The 21,682-nt window shown below is 28.4% G+C and overlaps 1 protein-coding gene across 5 annotated transcripts in view; it reads right to left on the bottom strand.

The window, feature by feature from the left end:
• The window catches only part of M7BP (Myosin-7a binding protein), an 89,399-nt gene that overhangs the window by 24,962 nt on the left and 42,755 nt on the right, over positions 1 to 21,682 (bottom strand). For 3 of the 5 annotated variants that reach the window (XM_065514499.1, XM_065514503.1, XM_065514502.1), the window contains exons 3-10: positions 19,899 to 19,991; positions 19,576 to 19,814; positions 17,116 to 17,271; positions 16,015 to 16,107; positions 3,972 to 4,288; positions 1,093 to 1,287; positions 892 to 1,021; positions 5 to 541 (exon numbers count right to left, since the gene is read on the bottom strand). In XM_065514499.1, the coding sequence (XP_065370571.1) occupies positions 5 to 541; positions 892 to 1,021; positions 1,093 to 1,287; positions 3,972 to 4,288; positions 16,015 to 16,107; positions 17,116 to 17,271; positions 19,576 to 19,814; positions 19,899 to 19,991 (1,760 nt within the window). The remainder of the gene's footprint in view (positions 1 to 4; positions 542 to 891; positions 1,022 to 1,092; positions 1,288 to 3,971; positions 4,289 to 16,014; positions 16,108 to 17,115; positions 17,272 to 19,575; positions 19,815 to 19,898; positions 19,992 to 21,682) is intronic. The other 2 variants (XM_065514500.1, XM_065514501.1) reach the window with 2 other exon arrangements.

Genomic DNA, 21,682 nt, shown 5'->3' with positions numbered 1-21,682 from the left:
TTACCCGTTATGGAGTTGCTGTTTGGATCTTCGAGTACAACTGAACATAAGGCGGCTCTTAAAATGTCACCTTTCTGTTCCAGTGCACTTACTTGCTGAGTTACATTATCATTTATGGCTTCATTTCTGACTGGCCCATCAATAACATGCTCGTTACACGCATCCGTGTAACTCGGATCTTGACTGCTTTGCAGCGTATTCGATATCATACTGCTGCGTTCAATAAGCTCATCTAAAACCATTTTATTATTTTGTCCGCCTATCAAATGTTTGTTAATGAGACGATCGTTGATCGGTTCCAATTTTGACCGTAAACTATCCAGTGAATCATCAGTATCTGATCCAAGTTCAGACAAGTCACTAACTTCATCAGCTGTCTTATCGCCAATTTGGGCACGTACATCTTCTTTTGGGTCCGGCACTAACATGCCAACACTGTTGGCCGTAACTGAGTTACTTAACGCTGATTTCTTCTTTTTAAACAACCAATTTTTCTCCCAAGTACCATCGCCAACAGCACTAGATGTTACCGACATGTAATCTAAGAAACATAAACAGAATTTCATAGATTAATTGACATCCATTCATTAGAGGAGAATTCCTAATTTAAAAACATTTAATATCGAATAGCTAACTAAGTATTTATAAATTCCAGTGAATTCTCTAGTACCTACAGTGAGAGCAATACCATTCGTACTAATATTTATTGCTATCTCATTCATTCATACACTGGTACTATCCCCATTAGTCACATTTTGGTAACTTGAATTCGTGTTGCAGGGGGGAATATTAGTAAATTTTATACATACATATGTATTTATGCATGTAAGTCCAATTGGTTAAAAGTTTTGTAAAATAAAAATATCTACATATTTATGTATGTATATTTACCATCTTCGTCCGACTCAGTAGCCATAGCATTCAGATCTGGTAAGGGAATCATGTGAGAAGCCAAATAATCACTCATAACGGAATCCCGATCAGAATTTCGAATTAATTCAGATGATTTGTCGTCGTTTGTCTAAGAAAGAGAGAGAGATTCATGATATAGATATGTAATGCTCAAAAATAATAATTGCTAAATATTCTTACGTTGAGTACCTGGTCGATTTCTGGATAGCTACAATCACTTCGAGGCTCAACTGAACTTCCGGATGATGTCGATAATTTTTCAATATTCAAGTTATGATCTGATACCGCATGTCTAATGTTATCATTAATTCCATCACCACCACCAGAATCGCTTTCGGAAACCTCATGATTATTATTCAGTTTTGTATCCACAATCTGAAAATTTATATTAAAAATAAGTTTAAGAGCTTCAATTAACCTCAACACAGAATGCAGACAACTCTGTTGGCCGTTTATAACAATGACCGTGCATTAAAAATACTTTGAAATGTATTTTTAGTCGTTATTTACATTTTCATTCACTTCCATGATTTTTAAAGAGTTTTAGCTAAATCGTCTGCCGTTTTCATTAATATCAAATCGTAATCCTTTGCTTAGATTGGAAAAAGTTTTTTTTGTTCAATTCATAAAGTATTTTTATCCAATTAGTTAAGCTTTATTTCAGTATCAATTATTATTCAATATTCAAATTGCACGTCTTCACACTTTGAAAGTTGAAAAGCAACTAAGAAATAAGTTCTTAGAAAATTCATTACAATTTAGGAACACTTGTCCGGAAGGAAACACCTCAAGTGCTCAATGGATATATTAACGAACGTTTTTCTTTTTGAATGATGATAACAAATTAAGTAAAAAAAAAACAACATCGAACGAACAACATTTAAATACCTCAACTGTAGGCGCCAAATAAATATGCATATTCATTATGTAAGTCGCATTTTTCCATGTTCCTTTTTTTTCCATTCATGCCCATTGTCTGTCATTGGTTTTTATTTCAATTAAATTCACGTTGAAGACTACATCAAAGGTAACAGCAGAGCAACAACAAATAAAAATTGATTTATCTATGTAAATCAACAAGTAGTTCTTCTTAGGGTCATACCCTAAATGGCCGCATAGGGTATGTGTGTGCCGCATTAATTCAACGATGACCTGAAGACTAAAATCATAAAATCTCCAATGAAGTGAATAAATCCGGAACAAGTCCATTTCAAATTAAGGATTTTACGTAAAAGCGGTATATTAAGGATGAAAGAAGTGCCTCAACTACTTTCATCATTTATGTGATAGAACCAACTGGAGATGTTTCCAAAAAAGTGCTTCAAAACGAATTATGCACTACGCCAACACTATTTTTTGATGCGTTTATTAGTAGAGTTCGTCCAACTACTCGGTTTCGGAGTAGTGCCCGTAATTTCAAAAAATATATAGAGTAACTTCTGGTAATATGGTATAGCTACTTTTCTCTAAAAATAAGAGCATAGGAGTAACGGTACCAAGCTTAAGAGTTTTATGATCTCAGAAAATTAACACTGGGTGAGTATACTTCATTTTTGCAGGTCATGAAAATAGTCAGTTGTAAAAAATCAACGTTATGTTAGACTTTTTTTTGTGATATGTTAAAAATTAATTGTTGGAAATAAAGTAAAATTTATTTTACATTTTTCTTTTATTCCTTTTTATACCCTTCACCATCGCGAGAAGGGTATATCGTCCCCTTAATAAATCAATAGTGTATAATTTTTTAGCCATTTCGAAATAATTGAGTTTAAAATTTTTGTGTTAGTAGACATCTAGAACAAAAGTTTCAATTGATTTCAATTCAACAAATATTTCAATTGATCTTTTGACCCACTTTGTGGAAGCAGAATTTCACCAAATTTTTACCATATATTGTTTTATTGAGGGGACTATATATAAGTTTGTCATTCCGTTTGTAATTTTCAAAATATAATTTTCCGACTCTATAAAGAATATATATTCTGGATCCTTATACATCTTCAACAATTCTGTCAGACATGCTTTCGAGAAGTTTCCTATTTAAAATAAACAAAATCGGTCAACAAATGGCTGAGAAATGAGAAAAAAACCAGGACAACCTCGATTTTTGACCTATCTGGATTACTAAGTCATTAATATAGACAATATGGATATCAAATGATAGATATTTCAAAGACCTCTGCAACGAGCTGGACCTACAATGGGTCAAAATCGGAAAAAATATTTTTTAGCCCGAATTTTTTTTCACCAAAAAAATTTAAAAAACCAACATTTTTTTTAAATTTTTTAAAAAAAAATTTTAAAATTAAAAAAAAAAAATTTAAATTTTAAATAACAATTCAAAAAATTTTTTTTTTCCAAAAAATGAAAAAAACAACTTTGGTAAAAAAATAAATTTTGTTTTTTGTATTTTGAAGTATAATTTCGTGAATGGTATAAAGATTCGGCACAGCCGAATATAGCTCTGTTACTTGTTTATATTAAAACTTTTCGGTTTTGAGGGATGGAATTTTCTTTTTCACAATCCCCCCCCCTAGATCCGCGCCTTATGTAACGTGACATATCATGACATGGGACATGACATAACACGTGGTATTACTCGAACTAAAAGTGACATTTTTTGTTAAACAATTTTAGAAGGAAAAAGTGTTCTGAAAATTTGTCCCGAAATTGCCATATTGTGGATCCGAATTACTAAGCCGTGTTATGTATCGCTGGAATAGTCTATCATTTGATATAAATATTGAGTATGTCTTTGAAATGTCTTGATATACATTCTGTTTATATATCGAGATATAGGCAAATATAAGTACAGCAATTTTTGTAAAAATTTTAATAACAACTGATATATGATTGATGTTGTTATAATGTTTATTAGTTAATTGAGGGCTTCGGGAAGTGGGTTCGTGAAGCAAAAAACGCCGGCATCTCCTGGTATCTACTGACTAGCTTTCCGAAAAATAGATTTCTTTCTATTAGGCTGAAGAGTATATAATTATTTTCCCGATGGAGCTTAAAATAACATAGAATTGATTGTTCCATTAATTTCGTAGTATTACCTTATTCAAGACCGCCGTAGCTAAAAGATCTTGATAAATTATTGGTTCAAAATAATGCTCGGTACGATGTCTTGGGTTGTAACCATTGGTTAATGGCCTACTATCACCGCTCTTGCTGCGTCTATCAAGTGCAATTTCCGATACGGCATGGCTTTTTGATAATGGCGGTAGACTTATTGTTTCCGCAATAATTTTTTGTATCATCTGACGCAATCGGGTTTCAGATATATCCGTAAAATCATTATTGCTTGCCCTGGCGCGCACCGATTCTTTGGATATTCCATTGTGACTGAGGTCAATTTTAGGATCAGGTAAATCTAAAAACAAACAAAAAAAATATAGTATAAATGCGTATCAAAAATACAATTTGAATAATGGCAAAAACAAAAAAAAAAACATGCTAAAAATAATTTCAAATTCTCATGCTTATTTACATTATAGAAAATAATAATAAATCTGAGTGTTTAGAAAACGTACTTATAAGTAGATGAATGAATGGATACATATATACATATATATGGACGGATGGAATTGTGTAGGTAAATAGTGTACATGTGTAAGTAATAGATACTTTACCTAAATTTATTAATTTTAATACATGCATTACAAATATTGCTAAGGTTGCTACAAATGCGAAAATGCCTGTTAGCAGTCCAAACCAAAAGTCCATTTTTTATATTTTAAACACTTTACTTAAAGGAACGTTGACGCTTGCGTTTTATAGATAATTTAAAAATATGCAGTTATTTATGCTGGCAGGTAAAATTATTTGGGAAACACACGTGTATTGCACTGTTTCTTTAATTTTCTTGTCTATTTTTTTTTCTTTTTTTTATTTTTGCACTTTATAATTGATTTTTTCGTTTTATTTTTATCAGTTTTCTTCATTTGGTTTTGCTTTAGTATTTGTTTAACATTGTTTTCATTTATTAAATTATTTTCTTCTGACGCATCTAAATATGTACATTCATATGTATGTATGTATGTAGGTATATGTAGTTAAATATCACGTATCGATTTAAATTTGTTAATTGCATATTCGTAGAAATAAGAAAATGCAAAATGCAATAATAATCGAATAAGACTCTAACAAATTATTTAAATGTTTCGAAAACAATTCATCTGAAATAATTGCCAACTAAGATTTTGCATTATTTCTTTAATCTTGAAATAAATTTTTTGGGTAGATGATCAATATTCCATTTTTAATTGGTTTTATTTATTAAAACTGAGCAACTTTATCAAAATGTTATAACTAGGGGGCAATGTATATAAAGGAAATTTAGATCTTAACAAAACATTGTTTCAATTGTTTAAATCGGATGAAAATTGTAAAAGTTATTCAACTTTTCATTAACAAATATTTGTACAAAAAAAATATTTGTACAATTTTTAATTTACAAGATAAATTTTTTAGAACTTTTCCAAATATAAACCGATTTTAACTAGTAATGTCTCATTTTTGTCTATATAAAATTGTCTTTAAAACACTATGCAAAAAAAATAGGTTTTCATAGAAAAAAATTGTTGAATTTGAAAAATTACGAAAAAAAAATAAACGAAATTTTTTATAAAAACTTAGACAATTTGTTGGAATATGCATTTTATGCATACAGTTTTTGGAAGCCCAATTCTTTGCCTATCCATAGTTGTTTAAAATTTTGAAATCGATATAAAAATGTGTGAGTTAGAGGTACTAAAGTACTACGACCTAGTAGTACTCAAAATTTTGAGTTCTCGAGCAAGTTGCAAGGTGCGCATGGTAACACTGAAGTTCAATGTTACCATGCGCACCTTGCAATGATTGAACACATCTCTTGTAATTAATTGTTAGTATAATCCATTCTGCTATGATATTTTGATTTTTTGGAGCATATTATAGGCGCGTGAGAAATTATTGCCAAACACAATTGTGAGAGGTATTGACGTAATTCTTTTTTGCTTTTATTCTCTCATGTATCCTAAACTACACACAGCCTCAAAAATGAGTAAACACCACAAACTATTTGATTTTTTTTAAAGATAACGAAAATCCTAAAATCTATCCATCGATTAAAATTTAAAAGTTTCGGTTTGTTGGAGATTGGCCTGAATAATAGATATGATAAAAGATTTATGTCGGACTATAATGATTTTCATGATCTTAAACAAATCAATAAATTCACTGGACTCTTTGAAATTAAAAAGAAACACCCAAATTTTAAATTTAAACAACGTTTTAAAATCAAATTTTGTATGGAAATTTTGCTTAAAAACACTGGTTTATATTTAAATACACTGACTCAAATAATTGTGGAACGGTGATGATGTGGGGTGCAACGGCAGCTGGATGTGTGGGAAATCTCATGTTTGTGAAAACGAAGATGGACATATTTAGTTATTTAAATATTTTAAAGGAACATTTTATAGATAGCGCCACTAATTTAGGCATACAAGACGACTATCGTTTCATGCACGACAACGATCCAAAGCACACTTACTTGGTTGTGCGAGAATGACTCCTCTACAACGTTAAGGAAGTGGTGCCTCACCCTCCCCAGAGCCCAGATTTAAACCCCATAGAACATCTATGAGTTAATTTGAAAAAAACAAAAAAAAACAAAAAATAAATTTATTTAAAGAGTACGGACAATTTTTTGAGTTAGTATTTTGAACTATTTTTAATTTTTTTATTAAAAATAAATGTGAACCTTTTCTTATTTTACTATTAACTGGCAATTTTATAATCGCTTGTTGGACTTTTAAAAACATTTACTTTATTCGAATCCGGTAAGTATTTTTCGAATTATAATCAATTATATTTTTAGCTGTATGGGGTACGGAGAATTGTTTAAATCAGTCAATCTAAAGCAGTCTAATAAACATCTTATTATGACTTTGTTAGCCACTGTACAATTTCACTAAAGATGTGACCTTGACATTAGATGTTTGCTAAAATCTTCATAACACGATTAATCGTGTATACACATGAATATGTGTGCGTATGAAATTATAAACAAATACATGCAGGGGTAATAAACTAGCCGGGTCTGTCAAAATTGAATCGGTTAGTTGTTAACATTTATCGATTAACTAAATATCAGTAGTTTGTTAATTAATGTAAATACATACATGGTGTAGATATTTAACTAATTTTAAATAATTACATACTAATTTAAATGATGAGTAAAAAATTACATAGTGTTGGACTAACTAATGAATAACAAATATTATTATTTATTATTGTTTTGTTGCTCTGACCTACCAAATGTTTTATTCTGGCATTTTAGGTATTTTTGGATTCTTTAAACGTTTAATTTGTAAGTAAAAACCACTTTTGATAGTAAAGTAATCGATTAACCGATTAATTGGTTATACAATTTATACGAAGTTGCCACAAATAAGGATACATACGTATGTATATATGACTTACAGGTCAAATGGTTAATGGAATTTTGTGAAATGAATGAATTATTTTGTTAAAAATTAAAATTAACAATCAAAACAACATGATTTAAGTGTAGGATACGGGGATAAACCTTTTGCTTTTTTAAATTGTTGACATATTACATTAGTAATCTATATATAAAATACTTTATTCAGTTAACTTTTATTCATTTGTGTAAATATTTATTTAGTATGTAACTAAATATGTATTAGAAAACTGGTTTATTTAATAATTGTTAATCTTTTAATTAAATAATAAGTTAAACTTTGTATTTACTGTTGTAATTTATATGCACTTGAACTTGAAAATTAAAAATTTTAAGTGTTATGAACATACAATTAAGTTACTCGTCTGCTGTTGCCTTTACTTTACAAAATATATTAATAATTACAAAGGAATTAAATAAAATTATATGTATTTATTAACATTCTAACAAATTCCATATATTTATAACAAAAAATACTGCAATTCCGAATTTTTAGCTAACTTTTTCGGAAAATTTCATATAAACCTCATTTTTATGATGGCCATATAATTAAGTCATTCAAAATAAATTAATTTAATTTAAATTGAAATTTCCAATAATTAAATTGGGAAATTTAGTACATTAAACTAAATCTTACTAAAAAAGTAAGCTTTGAATTTCCAAAAATAAATTTTGATAATATTTTTAATTGGTACTATTATAGTATGGAAATTTAGTACTTAGTGGGATTTGATTTGTTATTTGTTTTATAAAAATTGTTATTTTTCTGTAATATGAATGCAACAGCAGATGAGTAACACAATTGAATAGTTTATTTCTAAAACCAGTCAAGCAACAAATTATTGATTTTAAGTACATCAAAGAGAACTTCCTAGCAACCTAAAAATTACTTTTACAACATTGATATTTTTTCCTATGAAAGTTATCCATTTGTGTAACTTTTCATAAACATAAAACTTTTTTTCTATATTAATAAGTATTTGAAAAATAAAATAAAAAATTTGCATTTGACTGGTTTTTGAAACAAAAACCATCACTATTGTAAATTTCATACGAAATATTCTAATTTTATTATTTGTTGTGAAATAACTATTCATCATCATGCACTCGTTCTACAGTGCATTCTGTTTCCACTGGAGGCAATTGAAAAATATTCCCATAAAACTCTTTATATCCAACCAAGATAGTTTTAGAGCTTGTAAATCTTTTCTTTTTCACATTTATTGAGACCTACAAACATTAATGAATGAAAAGATTAGTACCTAGTATTACATAGTATAAAATAAATCACTTGACTTATTTCTGCACTAAACACGGATTTCTCGGCTTTGCTTCACACTAATAGGGGGCAGTATTTATTTTTGTTTGCATTAAACGATGGATTTACCTTTACAAAACAGTAATCGTTCAATAACTCAATTTTGGATTTTTTGTTGCTTGACTGGCACAAATATTTTTTTATGAAAAAATATGTGATTAATGAGGGCTGAGATTTTGCTTTCAAAATTAATATTTGTAGCCAAAGTTAATACTGAAAAAATACTTTTCAAAATCAAAGGTTTTACAACACAAATACATCACAATAAATTTCTAACAGCAGATTTTATTATAACTTAATACATTTGTATCAATCACACTGATGTTGAAAATTTAATTTTTAGTTATGAGATGTCAACAAGTTACCATCAATCAATAATTTCTCGATTAAACCAATGTTTTACCACTAATCAAATATTTATCATCTATTTTGTATACCCTACACAACCATATTAAGAATTATTATTTGGTCAGATATTTGTAACGTTCAAGAAATATTATTCCAAACCCCACATTAATGTATACAAATCTGTGATGTTTAAAATGCTCTCATAGAAACGAGTATGGGTCAATAAATCCGCAACTTTTTTAATTTCGTGGCTCTTATTTGAAAGGGCAACAATGCTCCTGTTAACAGGCATCTGTCAGTTGAATCCTATCAAAATTTGAACAAGCTGCGTCATTTAGTTTGTATTTGATAGCCATTGATAGCAGACTACCTCGTGACTTGAGGAGGAATTGGAAAAAAGTGAATTTCGTCTGCTCATTAAGCAATATTTTTTGCAGAAAAAAACATTTCTCAAACCTATACTAAGCCTGATTATTACTATGGGGACTATGCACCATCAATTTCAATGGTAAATAAGTGGTTTACTGAATATCATTGTGGACGTACAAGGACGGAAGATGCCGAACGTTCTGGTTGAGGTCTCTACAACCGAAACAATTAAAAAAAATCACTATATGGTGTTGGCTGCTCGGAGACTGAAAGTGCGAGAGATTGTGAAAGCCATAGGCATCTTAAATGGCTCAATGGTTTCAATTTTGAATGATCAGGTTATGAGAATGCTTTCAGCAAGATGTCTGCCGCATTTGCTCACAATAGGGTGCACAAAAAGGTACACACATGTGCAGTTTCCAATACAAAAATCCATGAATTAGGCTACGAATTGCTAACTCATCCTCCCTATTCTCCGGATTTAGCCTCGACAAATCTTATTTTTTGGAAGGGATAAACAAATTGGAAAAAGTGTATAGAACTCAAAGGAGACTATGTTGAAAGATAAAAAATAATAAAATAAATATTGTATTTCATCGAAAAAGGACGGACGTTTTTAAATTCCTGCAGGAAATTCAATTGACAATTGTTTTAAGCGAACTAGTCCTATGGCATGAAAAGAAAACTGAAACTGAATAAAAAACTGAATCAAAAATTTTTTTTTTTAAATTTTGTTAGAAAAATGATTGAACGAATTCTGAAAAACAAACTTTCGTCGTATTAGACTCATGACATTCTTAGCTTTTGTTTGATATCTACTTTGGGATCAAATTCTTTTATTCTTTTATGATCATAAAACACCGAGTATACGGTGTTACTATGTATGGTCTTTATTTTTACGAATATATACAGCCCAATTATGAATAAAAAATTCTTCGGGAGTTTGTTCCCCGGGAGTTTTTTCCCATTGAATTTGAAGAGGAAAAATGGGAAAAGGGAAAAAACTCCCGGGGAATTTTTATTCATAATTGGGCTAATAGATTTTTCCATTTGTACAAATGACTTTTGCACGGTGTCATCAATGAATTTAACACGAAAGTAACTTTGATGTGCATGAATTTTTCATGCTAGTGTAGGATATCATATTGTTGGGAAAGCCGGCCTATATTTTCATTTATGTTTTATATTTTATACGTCATCAGTACGTTTAGCGACAATCACAGAGTAAACAACAGACAGACAGACCATTCTTTCCTATGAGGTTTGCTATTACTATTTTGTGTTTGTTGTTATTTAAATTGTTTTATAAAGTATACGTACAGTGACACACGAAAGGTTTTATTAGTTCCCAATAAGCATTTTTACGGCGATTCAAGTTGAAAATAAGTGTAATTTAAGCTTTGAATTATAGTCAAGCAATTGAATTATAGTTGGATTACAATTCACATTAATAGCATTTTCCAGTAAAAAGAAAACATAACTTCAAGTCATATGATTTCGGTTTGAAAAATATTTACTTATTATATTTGCATTCAAGTCAAATTCCAAAAAATGTTCAAGTGCTTGAATTTTAGGGACTTTCGTAGATTCGTTATTGGGTTGTTTTGAAGTACAAAATATAAATTTAATTTATTGTAAATAAAAAGAAGACATTTCCCTTTATTATTATATCAGACAATTCCGATTGTCATGCACACAAATATGTGTGTAAGTGCAAGAGTAAAGAAAAGTTTTGGCACTGACCTATGGTCAGAAGAAAATAGCGACTCTAAATGAACATTGACACCAAATAGCCAGCCATTCACAAAAGTTGTGTAGCTGTTACCAACCAACGGTTATATTTTTTATACATCTTATCTTTAACACTATTTTAGTTTTCAAATTAGATTTGCATTTTGTTCATCTTTTAATGGTGATTTTTGTTGTTTTGATCAACACTGCACATTTGTTTTATTTATTTTGATTTTTTTTTGAATTTATATTGGTTTTTAACACAAGCATTCATACATACGCACATACAAAACATATTACGGAAGTCTACATAAAAAAATTGTTATATTTTGAATATGATTCTTTGGTTTAGTGATTTGTTTGTTATTGTTGTAGGAATTTTGGCCATTATTATCAGGTGTTTTGTTGTTGTTTTCTTTTAAAATTATGACAATGAAACGACAGTGATAACAGCAGCATTCACGCAAAGACAATGCCAAACGCGAACGGATTTAAATATGTTTTTTATTGTATTATTTCACGTTTCTTTCTTTCTTGTTTTTATTTATTTTTTTTTCATAATTTATCGTATTAACATTTAATTCTTATTAAACTAAATTTCTCTTTCTTTCTTTTCGTAATCTTGAAATGTTTTTCATTTATTTCTTATAGAAGAACTAATATTAATAAATATCTGTATAAAACAACTATTTTTGTTATTATTTTTAAGGTCTAAAATAAAATTATTTAGTTAGTTGATAATTTTGTTATTTTCACGTTGGCGCGCGTTTAACAACTGAACTTGTTGCTGCTCATTTCGTATGAATTTTTTTTTAATATTTTTTATATTTTTTTTAATATTGATACCGTCTCTGTGACCCTCCGACCACCTCACACTCCACTTGTTGAGTTGTGTGAGAGAGTGTTTGTGTTAAACTTTGTTAGAAACTAAATACAAAAAAAAAAACAATTATTAATATTGTTTTATTTTATTTTATATTTATTTATAATAAGTTATTAGACAGACATTGGTATATGAGTACATGCTGAATTGTTTCTTTATTACGTACAAAAATACATATGTTTTTATGTATTAAATAATTTAGTGCAAATGTTTATTTTTATTTATTTATTTTTGTTTATTCAGTTTAGTCACTCATTAAATGGGAAGACATTGAGTGTGTTCTTTATCAATTTGCAAAAGATACGGTGTTGAAAAGGTTCATCTAATGTCATATTTAGTCGTATCGTATCATTCGAATAAGTGTTACCATTGTGCAATTAAACATAACACCATAGTGGGGAGGTTTTAATGTATTTGTAACGCAAAATGTCGACTTTTGTGCCAACAAAGCGTCATATGCTGGAAGTTATGCTTTACTGCTTTAATTTGAAAAAAAAGTGACGATTGCATTTCTCCATTAAGAGCTTGCAAAACCATTGGGAGCTACTCAAGCAGCAATTTCATCCAAAAGCAGGGAATTTGGGTACCATACGAATTGAAGCCGAGAGATCTTGAAAGACTATTTTGCATATCCGAAATTATGCTTGAACTAGAGTGTCCAAAAAACCGCCAAATTTAAAAAACCGGTTTCCGGTTTATCCGAAAAGGTGTGTTTTAAAAAAAAACGGGTTTGTTTTTTATCTTTAAAAAAACCGATTATTCGGTTTCGGTTTTTGCCTTCAAAAAAACCGGTTAACCGGTTTATATTAAATTTTTATTCAATATGAAAACTACTCTAATTTAAAATGTTTGAATTCTATATATTTTACGAAATATTGTCAAATGCTATAATTTTCCATAAAATATATCAATATTTTTGAAAATGGTATTAAAGTCTTCCAAAAATATGTTTAAATGAGCTTTTGAAAATATATTTCATTAAAACCGGTTAACCGTCTTACAAAAATCGGTTTTGCAAAAAACCGAAATGTTAAAGAAAACCGAAACCGGTCGAGTTTACAAAAATGAAAAAACCGGTTGACCGGTATTCGGTTTTGGATACTCTAGCTTGAACGCTATAAAAGAAAATCCGTTTTGCACCGAATAATTACTTGCGATGAAAAATGGATCCATTATGATAACCCGAAAAGTAAGAGATCGTATGTGATGCCCGGCCAACCAGCCGAATCGACACCAAAGCAAAATATCCATGGTGCTAAGGTAATTCTCTGTATTTGGTGGGAGCAAAAGGGTACAATCTGTACCGAACGCAACTGATTGAAACGAGCAATGGCCGAAAACCGCACAGAATATACGGCCAAACATGGAACCGTGATATTCCATCATGACATTTTTGAAATTATACGGAGATGCTTTTTTTACAACGATTACACTGTGCTAGTTGAAAAAACTGTCAAGCGGGTGGGTAAACTAATTCGGGTATTCGGGAATTCAGTGGTCCAAACGGCTTTTTAGGTTAGCTCGTAACCTAAAACAGAAATTCCACAATTTAAGTAAGTCTAAAACTTTTTTTTAATCTGCGCAGTTGTTTTAGAAATATAATTTTTTTGGCAAACAAAAATAATTTTTTAGGATAACTACCACTTGATAAAGTTGCCACAACTCCTTTATATTGTTTTGTGTCTATTACTACGTTTATACGTAGCCTATTCGCAAATAAAAATTATTTGCAATTAACTAACTCACAGTTTATAAGTCGGAAAATTTATGTTTTTATGTGATGCCGGATGGTAAACTTTAATAAATTGGTAGTAATGTTTTTGAACAAAATATGATAAATTTTTTATTTTTTAAATGCAAAAATGATAGAATCTAAAATTCATATTTGTCTCGCAATCCAATTAATACAAAAACACAATGAAATATTTAAAAAAAGTCTTAATAAACTAAAAATGTTAAAACATATGGCAATGCTTAAAATCTTATTTGCAAATAGTGTCGTTAATCAGGAATTGTTTTCGTGAGTTAGCTATTCGCAAATAAAAAATTAATTCACTGTTTATGCGGCAAATTTTTCTAAATGCAATATTTTTATTTGCGAATAAGCCGTGCGTATAAACGTAGTATATATTAAGGTATGTTCACATTGATCAAATATTTGACGAAAACAACGTAACCAACAGATATTTTTATACCCTTCACCATGAGTGGCAAAGGTATATAAGTTTGCCATTCCGTTGTAATTTCTACATTTTTCATTTGCTACCCCACAAAGTATATATTCCGTATAGTTATAGATATCAGAATCGATATAGCCATGGCCGTTTGTATGTTGAAATCAACATTCCGTATCTCACGAATAACTTATATACATGATTCATACATCAATATATCCGCTATAGACCCGGCCCAAAAATGGCTGAGATATTAGGTAAAAACCAGGATAACATCGATTTTTGGCCTATTTTTAATCTATATCTGGATTTCTAAGTCATTCATATAGACAATATGAATATCTAATGATAGATATTTCAAAGTACTTTGCAACGACGTATAGTACTCGGGAAACCTACATATTTTTTAACCCGAATTTTTTTACCAAACTAATTTTTTTTTTCATTAATAGATTTAAAAATTTTAAAAATTAAATTTTTTTTTTTAAATTTTAAAAAATTATTTTTTTTTTTTTAAATTAATTTTTTTTAATTTTGTTTACCAAAAAATATGTAACATTTTTATTTTAAAGTATAATTTGGTGACGGGTATATAAGATTCGACATAGTCGTGTATAAATCTCTTATTTGTTTGATATTTTTATGACTTTTATAAAAGCAAATAACGTCAAACTATATAAAAGGAAGCTTGTTTATTGATAAAAATATTAGTTCAATGCATGATAAAAATATAGAATGTAGTTCCAATCAAAAAAAAATTTTTTGAATAAGGTTTTTTTAAGTTTACTTTTTTTGTGAGCAAACGACATTCAAGTTATTAGAATGATTACTTGCCAGTAATGGTTGGTTATCTATATTTAAAAACAAGATACGGTATAAGACTTTTTAAAGAATCAGGAGAAAAGTAATGATTTAGTGGAGTCCTTCCTGATGTTATTTCCAATGCGGACGATAATCCATACATTTTAAAAATATCTTTAGGTTTGAGTACATTTAATCAAATATTTATATAACGCCTACTTTCGAATGGGCGTGGCTGTTAATTTGCAAATGTGTTTTCCTAAACCTCGGATACTAAGTTCTGAACATAAACAGTATATATATGTATATTAAATGTACTCGTATTGCAATGCTCTTTCCAAAGAATTAGAAGCAACTAAGAAATTTGGATTGACAACTTATGGAAATAATTTGTAACCTGAAAAATCTTGAAAGCTATTTAAAAACTAATCTAGATAAAAGTAGTGTATAGCTAGACATTAAGGTTTTATTTACTGCATAATACGACTCTGCAAGTATTCAAATTACGATTATATTAGCCGATTTTTCAAAAAAACGGTTTTAAAATTTTTTTTAATACTAATTTTTTCTATTCAGGTTAACTTAGTTTTTAATTTTTTCATAATCATTTTGCTGAACTAAAATATTATTTTATCAATAGTTTTAATTACATTATACTAAACTAAAGGTTATATTTTTAGCTATACAATTCAACATATTCAAAGTAATCTTACTTTTATTTGTTTTTAATTAAATTGTTTACGGAAAATACTTCAAAGACTAAATATAAATGTTTGCACTTTAACGCGCAAAAATGTATAAAACATGCAATTCTTTAAAATTTGTTAAATAAAATAGACATAAGCGTTATTTGAATTAATGAACATTTTGATTATACTAACAAATTTTAAATATATTTTTTGTTTAGCGGTTATATTAAAGACGTTTTACATAGATACTACAATACATACATACAATAACACTTAGATAGAAATACAAACATTTTGCTTGAGCAAAATTAACTCACCGCCTTTATTGTGTGTGTAAAATGTTAAAACATTTTCCAGATTTATTAAAATATTGCTCAATTTTGAGTGATACTTGTGAAACAAGTTAAGATCTATTAACAAAATAAACAATTTAGTGCCAGAAATAGAAACTGATTCATACTCAAATAAGTTTTTTTGTTTTTTGTTTTAATTTAAACAACCCAAAAGTATGTTAAACAAATCAAAATGAAGGCGAAGCTAAATAAAATATGGTAAAACTTAAAAGTAAATTTAAATAAAATACAAAAAAAGCTTAAATATGTTTAATTCGCTTTGTGGTAGAAAAAGCTTTGTAATAAAAAAAAATTAATAATAATAATGAAATAAAAATGAATATATAGGTAATAGTGTTAATAATAGGATTGTCAATAATTATATTTTATATTTACATATTTGTTTATTCTGATTACATATTTAATCGCTTAATCGAACTGAAATAATACTTTAAGTAATGTAGTTATGTTCGGTTACAGCAAAAGTTCGCTGTAACCTCTAATCGTATTTACTGTAATAATTTTAATAAAACATTCCAGCATATTCGTTGCGATCGGAAAAATATTTCCTTGTAAACAATTGGGGGATTCACACGGTCTGCTATTAGGTCATATTGTCCTAATGTCCTAATATATTATGATAGTTTAAACAAATTGTTGTTGTGATTCAAACAAAAAAGTGCTATTTTATGACAAAACAATAAACATGGTTCAAAAAGTCTTATTAGTTTAGAACTTTTTTGTTTAAAACACAACAACATTTTATTTAAAAACTAACATAATATATTAGGATATTATGACAATATGCGAAACCCTCAAATAATTCATTATTGGTTATAAACGAACTACTCTATTGTATTAACTTGTATCTTATGACGTAATATTGGATCTCTACCACACGTTGACATAAAAATGTATTATAAATGATTAAGTTTCCAAATCATTTTTCCACAATATACATAAATATTTTGTGAAATTCTAAAATCCATGACAACCCTAGTATCTTTATAATTTAAATTTTACTTTATAATTACTTAATAAATATTGTTTCTTAACTTCAACTATTACAAAACGTGTGCTACTTACAATTTTCACTCTTTGACAATTGATTCACTGCAATGGTATCCAAATTACCTCCCAATAATTTGGCCACAACCTCCTCGACGTATTCTCTTATTTTAAGTTTTTGCTCAGCTGTTACCATAGTAGAATTGGCACCAATTTGACTAACACTTTCAAAATCTGTTGCAATTAAATAAAAATATAGAACAAATTAGAAATTACACAAATGTGTAAGCAAAAAATTGCTAAAATTATAATAATTCCCAGCATAACATTTTTGAATTTCGGTATGAGGATAATGAAGTTAATGTAACGTTAATGTAAATTTCAATTGAAAAACTTTTTATTTTATTGAAATATGTCTAAATCGGTAGAAATGCCCAAAAGAAAAGCATTGACCAATCAAGTAATTAAAACTTAAAATTAATGAAAGCGTTTGCCCGCTTCAATAATTGAATATATCATTAGTTTTTCAATCGGATACGTAATTATTAGAAATTATGTTGTTTAATAGTTATTAATTATTAGTTATTAAAGTTTAATAGTCACAAGCCGATATCCTTAGCTGCTAGTGCTTTAGAATTTAAGATTTATTGTAATTTAAATTATAATAAATTTATAAATAAATAAAAATAAAAAAAAAATAGTTATTAATAGTTATCATTCTTGTGATTATGAATACCCAGAATATTCAATATTGCAAATGCATTTTGGTCATCATTTTGGGCAATTAAATCCCCTTGCACCTCGTAAGTCTGGTATTTGATGTACGTACATATATTTCATGAACCATTAAGCAAATGCCGGAAAATATTTCAAAAAATTAATTCGATCTAGACGATTTGAAGTTGTAATTGAAAAAAAATACAAATTGATATTGATAAAATCAATTTGATACTGAGAAAATAAAAATTGGCCCCGACATCGTGGCCCAGCCTGTTAATATTGAGTAAAAACCAATTGAAATCAAAAAAATCCAAATAAATATTGCAAAATAAGAAATTGAAATCAAGAAAAGCAAATTAATATTCAGAAAATACAAATTAAAATCAAGAAATCAAAATGAATATTGATAAATTGCGAATTGTAATTCAATTATCAAAATCAAAACGAATTTACTTCGCCTTGGGGGTCGACTTGTCAAAAGTTGTATACAGCCGAACTTATTTTATGTCAACAGTTGTTTTGTTTACCTTTTCAATTTCCAAAAAAGTTACTTTCAAATTTAAATTATTTGAAATTTGTTTTTGTGAAAATAAAATGTAAAATTTATGCATAGTCTGCTTTTACACACAGAAAGTTTACTTGAAGTCTCTTCGATTCCCTTTTAAACTTGCTCGACCGTTTACACACAGCAAGTCTGTGTTCAATTTTGTATGTCAAAACCTAATAGACGCCATAATGAAAATGAGAAAACAAAAGAGAATTGAAGAGACTTGCCAGTACAAGCAAGTGTGTACCCCTCTTCTTTCTTCTTGCCTCTCTCTCCTATAAACTCTAGACTTGCGCAAGAAAACTTGCCCTGTGTAAAAGCAGACTTGCTTCAATTATGAAATAATTGAAAGTACAAGCAAGTGTGTACCCCTCTTCTTTCTTCTTGCCTCTCTCTTCAATAAACTCTAGACTTGCGCAAGAAAACTTGCCCTGTGATATATAAAATATGATATTTATAAAATATTTTTTTTTAAACCTAATACATGATACAACCATTAGAAGGTAGAATCACTAGGGAGAGAGTTTAAAATGCTATGCCTTGTTACGTCAAATAATAGAAAAATAAAAAACAGAAATCCAAAAATACGAATAATAACAAATGAAAATTGAGAAATATTTTGTTTATATTTGAAATACAGTTCAATATAATCGGAGTCATTGAAATGATGCATGCAAATCCGTGAGTGTTTCTTCAGCTCAACACCGCAGACTGCACTCCATTCTTTAATTTTATTTTCAGGACATTTTATAAATCTTACGACATTTTACTCATATAAACATGTAAATTGAATTTAAAATATTTTTCAATTTAGTTAATTTTTGATGTTTTTTTCAATTGTACTTTTATTTTTTATTTTATATTAGTCTGACAATTCAAGGCATGTAGAATTGAGAACATATTTTGTAGTGATTCTACCTTTTATTGTTATATTATGACCTAATAGATATCTATTATTTTTTCAATATTAATTTAGGTTTTCATATCAAGTTTTAATTTTTCAATTTCAATTATCAGAATAGTTATTTTTATTTCTAAATTTCAATTTATTCATTCTCAATATTAATTCATTATTCTGATTTCAAATTTGCATTTTCTCAATATTAATTTCAATTAGCTTATCCTTGATTGAATTTCTATGTTTTCAATATTTATTTGGATTTTTAAATTTCAATTTGTTTTTTCTCAACTTGAAGTGGTGTAGTGAAATTTGATTTATTTTCTTTCGAGGCTGGATATTTGTTGAACAAATTATATGTATTTTTACTTACGTATAGAACTGTCATTACATTCACTAATTGGAATATAAATTTCACTTCTGGCTCTTGGCGGATGAATTAATTTCTCTTGATGAAATGATATCTGATCGGCCACCCATGATGACGTTTGGGCCAGAGATTCTTTGGATGTTTGGCAAAGCTCACATTCCCATTCAGCAGTTTTTGGTAACCAGTCAGCGCATTTAATACTGCGACAAATATATTTCTGACAGATGTAACATTTTACAAATCTAAATAAAAATAAAATAATATACATATGTATGTAAAAAACATGGATCAGGTCAGATTTTAAAAATCAGTTAAATGGTTCTTACGTTTTATCATCTTCTGGATCAATGTCTGCACAACAGACATTGCAAAAGAATTCATTTTCGTTGGATGGTTTCTTTTTCCTATTGGTGATTTTGCTAAAAATATGAAAAGAGAAAAAAATGGTTTAATTTGTTTAGCAGATGTATTTTAAAATCAATATATTTTAATAATATTTTAACTATTTATCAAATCTAGTTCATAGCGTCAAATTATCGTAAGTGATATTTTACAAATTTTTAAAATTGTTAATAAATATAAAATTTTTTTTTCATTATGTTTGAAAAAAATCTTCTCCTCGTACTCTTTATATATGACTACGTTTGTCATTCACAGTTGCTAAAAGAAAAGTTATGTATTTTACATAAAAAAAACTAGATATTATATAAACTACTCTACTTATTTATAATGTATTCCTAGGATTTTTAATAAATGTATGTAGGTGATATTCAGATACTAGTTGAGAACATCAACTAATAATTTCAATTACCAAAACGAGTCGTGTTTGAAAACAATTAATTGCTTATAATTAAATACAAAATGAATCCACGAACCGGTGTCAAACTAATAAATCGCCTGCTGTTATTATCAAAATTGCGATTTGAAATTATTGTCGAGGAATTTTTATGCAAAATTTAGAAGCTTCGTATATTTGTATGTACTTTAGGGTGGCCCCGTTTGAGTGGAGAAAATATATTTTGTCGATGTTTACAACTAAAATGAAAGCTTAGTTCGTTTGAGGACAACATTTCTCAAAATGTTTGTCCTGGGATGAGTATTTCGTTAACTTGACCAAAGAGTAAAAACGTTTTTATGTTTTTTTCATATTTCTCGGAAAGGTCTTTAAAAGTCGCTTTTTCAATCTATAATTCTCATGCAATTCCAAAAATATCCATTGTTTTTTAATTTTTGGCAAACATCTTTAGTTTTTTAAAAAAAAAAAAAAAAAAATTGACAGAATTAAAATTTTTTTCCAAATTCAATTTAGTTCGAATTTTTCGAAACATATTTTCTCTCCGATCTGAAGTTAGCTATATATTAAAGTCATATTACTTGCAACATTTCACGAAACAAAATGTTTTTTTATGTTTTAGTTTATTTTATGAGATAAATGAAAACATTTTGGTAATTATATAATGGATAATGGATAAAATTCATACTAAATTGAATTTGGAAAAAGCGGGAAAACCCGTTTCGGTGAATTTATATGAGGTTTATAATGTAGTCATTTAAAGCAATTACTTGAAATAATTATATGTCATAAATCGAAAAGCTTAAATTTTTTGAGGAAACTTAAATATTGTTGGACTTACACGATAATTTTAGATAAGGCATTACATAATTTTTAGAGAAACGGTATATTATAATGAATTAAACTTTTATTTTTGTTGCGAACAAACACAATTGTTTAGGGCCACCCTAATGCACATAGTTGCATTTGACTTTTATTTTTAATATCAATTTATTACACCGTTTCATGTTGAAATTAATAAACGCAAATATAATATTGAGAAAATACAAATCCTCTACCTCTAAAATGAATTCTGAATTTTGTTCCTTATTTTGACCCAAAGGTAAAATTTTTGCACCATGTCTGTATGTTGAAATCAACTTTCCGTAGACCCCAAATAACATACATACATGATTCATACATCAATATATCCGCTATATACCGGCTCGTTTGCTTTTCAAAATCGAGAAAATCGGCCCACAAATGGCTAGATATAAGGAATTGATATAGACAATATGGATATCTAATGATAAATATTTCAAAGACCTTTGCAACGAC

This window comes from Calliphora vicina, chromosome 5, assembly GCF_958450345.1.
Source record: "Calliphora vicina chromosome 5, idCalVici1.1, whole genome shotgun sequence".
Lineage (NCBI taxonomy): Eukaryota > Metazoa > Arthropoda > Insecta > Diptera > Calliphoridae > Calliphora > Calliphora vicina.
Note: the sequence above shows the minus strand (reverse complement) of the source record. Positions and strands in the feature narration are given on the sequence as shown.